The sequence below is a fragment of the Arachis ipaensis genome, chromosome B06, assembly GCF_000816755.2.
Source record: "Arachis ipaensis cultivar K30076 chromosome B06, Araip1.1, whole genome shotgun sequence".
Taxonomy (NCBI): domain Eukaryota; kingdom Viridiplantae; phylum Streptophyta; class Magnoliopsida; order Fabales; family Fabaceae; genus Arachis; species Arachis ipaensis.
The window spans coordinates 131,600,129-131,604,508 of record NC_029790.2 but is presented as its reverse complement, the minus strand read 5'-3'; the positions used below and the strand labels follow the sequence as shown (position 1 = coordinate 131,604,508).

At 37.0% G+C, this 4,380-nt stretch overlaps 1 protein-coding gene across 1 annotated transcript in view; it reads right to left on the bottom strand.

Moving 5' to 3' along the window:
* The window catches only part of LOC107647674, a 3,546-nt gene continuing 3,256 nt past the window's right edge, over positions 4,091–4,380 (bottom strand). The window contains exon 2 of the mRNA XM_021105710.1: positions 4,091–4,308. Within this exon, the coding sequence (XP_020961369.1) occupies positions 4,091–4,308 (218 nt within the window). The remainder of the gene's footprint in view (positions 4,309–4,380) is intronic.

Genomic DNA, 4,380 nt, shown 5'->3' with positions numbered 1-4,380 from the left:
CCAATTTGTCTATTAACAATTTGTTCTCCATCCACATCATCAATTAAAACGGACAAGTCAGTCTCCACCCCCTCTAAGTCAGCATTTTTTGTTGTTGTTTTGAGTCCCAATTCAACGGAAGGGTATAATTGTTACGTGCATAGTTATCAGAACCGAACCGGTAATCAACCCGGTCATATGACTGGGTCACCGGGTTACTGGTTCAACCAGTGGGTCACTAATTCACCCGGTTAACCCGGTCATAACTAAAAAAAATATAAAATTATATTAATAAAATTGAAATAATGTCTTAAAACTTAAAATGCGAGTCTTACAAACATTAATAATCAAATATCAAGTCTTAAACATAACTAATAATCTAAAAGAAGAGTTAATAAACTCGTTTTTAGTACAAAATATGTTCTCAATTTAAATCAACTAGAGCAAGTTAAAGATAACACAATCATTAAATCAAGTCCAAGGGGTGAGCTCAAAGTCGGCATCAACATCTTCATAGGGCAAATTAGGAGCTTGATCAACATTTCCCTCATTTTGATTTGTATCCATATCTTCTATAGCATTGTTACTTGGTCCATCATTATCTTGGTCATCTTCCAAATTTAATTGATCTACATTTGTGTATTTTTGACAAATCAATATCAAGAATAATTTGTAATAGCAACTGACAATTAAAATATTCAAGCAATCGAAGAATTTACCAAGATCATCCAAAGTTGGTTGAATGGACATATTTGCCAAATCATTTCGTAGAGCATCAACCTCTTCAGGAGTTAAAAACAGCGGTGAATCTTCCAATATCCAATCCGAATTGTGTTGGGAATAATACACCATTCCCCCTTGAGAAAATACCTTTCACAGAGAAATAAAATAGACACAATCACAACACAAGAATTTAACGTGGAAACTCCAATTACTGGAGAAAAAACCACGGTCGTTGCCAAATGACAACCAGAGAATATCACTATGTGAAAATTGTTACAACACATAGACTTCTTTCTCTCTAACACCGGAACCCCAGTACACCCACACTCTCAAAGCAAATATTTAACTACACCTCACAACACTCTCTAATCAAAGAGTATAGAGGAAAAGAAAAAGTCAGATACAAGCTTTAAGTGTTTCCGACTGGTGCAAAAAATATGGAGAACTTAGCCTCATATTTATAGCCTAGGCCACCCACTCCATTTGCTATCCTAAGCAATGTGGGACTAATTCAACCAAATCATAACAATCTCCACCTTGATTGAAATAGTCACACATCTTCAGCTTCCATAGTCAACACCGACAATTCTTTGCTGCCATTGTCTATACCAACAATCATAGTTCAGAGAACTATCATACTCCACCATGAAAGTATACTCACTTGGAATTAGACTACTCCAAGCATTTCGCCTTGGTACAGATCGAAACCTTGCTAAAAATTCATGGTGCAACTTCTAAATTGGCTTTTCCTGGAAGTTCTTCAGCCATCGACATAACTCCGCCACACACCTTGCATCTCAACGCCAACCAATGCCCGTGTGCAATTGTGGACCCGATTGCCACAACTTATCCTTATCCATGGCAGTGCGGTAATACCATGAGGATACTTCTTGTCTTCTAGAGAACATCATCTTCTCTCATAGAGAGAGCAACCAGAGATCTTCTCCTTCAACGCCTTGTGCAAACCTGATTGTATCAACACATCATTGCCTTGTATTTGCCACAAGCCAAAATTGATTCTTCCATCAAATTTCTCTATTTCAAGCTTCACAGCACTTGAATATCCTGACATTGTTGCAACCGTATACTGGAATAGTATAACTCAACTGTAGACCGTGCACTAGGAAGGGTCCCCAGGAAAGAGAGGTGGGTCACAATGGATACACTTAAATACCAAGTCTTTCCTTAGCCAGAACCTTTCCAAACTGCACTCTCACAGTGTCACACTGCCTTCCAGCAACAACAACAGCAACCAAAGATCAACCTCAAGCCACAGGACAAAATTCTTTTCTGATGTGGAAGGTCAGACTAGGCTGCAACCACAGAACATACTAAGAATAAATCCCACCGAACCGAAGCTCTGATACCACATGTTGGGAATAATACACCATTCCCCCTTGAGAAAATACCTTTCACAGAGAAATAAAATAGACACAATTACAACTCAAGAATTTAACGTGGAAACTCCAATTACTGGAGAAAAAAACCACGGCCGTTGCCAAATGACAACCAGAGAATATCACTATGTGAAAATTGTTACAACACATAGACTTCTTTCTCTCTAACACCGGCACCTGATGCGTGAGCATCTTTCCTATCTTTTCCTAGTGAATTTGCATCTAACTTGTTGAGTTTAATTAAGAATTAATTATATTTTAGCCACTATGGATGCTATTTTGAGCTTTGTGCAATTTTATTCATTTTAGGTAGCATTCGGATGGATTTGATGAAGTTTCTGCAGAGAAAGAGAAGAAACCAAGGAGATGACCAGCGAATACCGACGCGGACGCATGGCTCACGCGACCGCGCGGAATGGAGGAAATCTCAATGACGCGATCGCATGCCTGATGCGAATGCGTGGGCTGGAATCTGCACAAATGACGCGAACGCGTGACCGACGCGTCCGCGTGACTCGCGAAAAAGGACCATCGATGCGTGCGCGTGACCGACGCGTCCGCGTGACATGCGCCACGTGCAGAAAACGCAGAAAGACGCTGGGGGCGATTTCTGGGCTATTTTGACCCAGTTCTTAGCCCAGAAATCACAGATTAGAAGCTGTAGAAGGGACAAATCAAGTGGTCCCCCACCCATCAGCTGAAGACTTGTTAATTAATTCAAATTTAAATTCAAATCTTATTTTAGGAAAAGATATTATTTTAATTTTAATTTTAGAAATTTGATTTTTTAAATTATTAGGATTAGTTATAAAAGGGATCCCAATAGGGTGGTTCCAGAACATTCCACAACATTATTCCATACAAATTTACATTCCATATTCCATGAGCAACTAATCCTCCATTGTTAAGGTTAGGAGCTCTGTCTATTGTATGGATTGATAGTATTATTTTTCTATTTTAATTCATGTTTTGATTTATATTTCAATAATTGTTTTCATTCTTTATTTTATGAATTTAGGTGGAACGGAAGTATGACCCATGTTCTATTTGAGTTCTTGTATAACTTGGAAAAGCTCTTTACTTGAACAATAGCTTGAAAACATATTATCATAAATTTCTAATTGTTTGTATTTAACGGGATACGTGACATATAATCCCTTTATTTTTGGATAATCAGGATTCTTGTGGCATATAAACTAGAATTTGATCATCACCCTCTAATTGGAATTAATTTACCAAGGAATTGGCAGTTGATGAATTTTAGAGGAGACTAGGAAGGTCTAAGGAATTAGGGTCTAGTCACAAATAGTTTGCCATGAATTAAATCTTACATGATTAAAAATTAGTTAATAAGAAAAGTCAATCCAGAAAATAGATAACTCTGAAGCCTTAACTGCTTTCTCAATATTTTATTCCTCACCTATTCACCTACCTGTCTTTAAACTCTTTTTTTATTGTTTAATGCTTTTGAACTCTCAATTACTCTTTTCTGTTTGTCTAACTAAGCCTATCAAATAATATTGTTGCTTAATCCATCAATTCTCGTAGGATCGACCCTTACTCACGTAAGGTATTACTTGGTACGACCCGATGCACTTGCCGGTAAGTTAGTGGGTTACAAATACCGCACCAGCACCCCAGTACACCCACACTCTCAAAGCAAATATTTAACTACACCTCACAACACTCTCTAATCAAAGAGTATAGAGGAAAAGAAAAAGTCAGATACAAGCTTTAAGTGTTTCCGACTGGTGCAAAAAATATGGAGAACTTAGCCTCATATTTATAGCCTAGGCCACCCACTCCATTTGCTATCCTAAGCAATGTGGGACTAATTCAACCAAATCCTAACAAATTGGTCATCAAATGTATCAAGACAAATTGGATCATAGCTTTGCTTTCTCATTAGATTCCTATGTTATCAAGTTATGTAATTACTAAACTAAAGATTAAATTTTAATGAACAATACTTTTTAAAATTAGATAAATAATTATAGAAGATACCTTTGTTGTAGCCTCCAGTTATAATGAACGAAAACAAGATCATTAAGCTTTTGATGTTCTAACCGATTCCTCTTCTTTGTGTGGATGTGTTCAAAAATACTCCAATTTCGCTCACAACCAGAAGAACTACAAGTTTGACTTAAAACACGAATGGCTAACTTTTGTAAATTTGGTGCTCCAGTTCCATAAGATTCCCACCATTGGTCTTAAAATCAAAAGAGGCAATGCATTACAATTAGCTTTTCTAAATAAATTAACGAATAAAGAAAGATAAAAC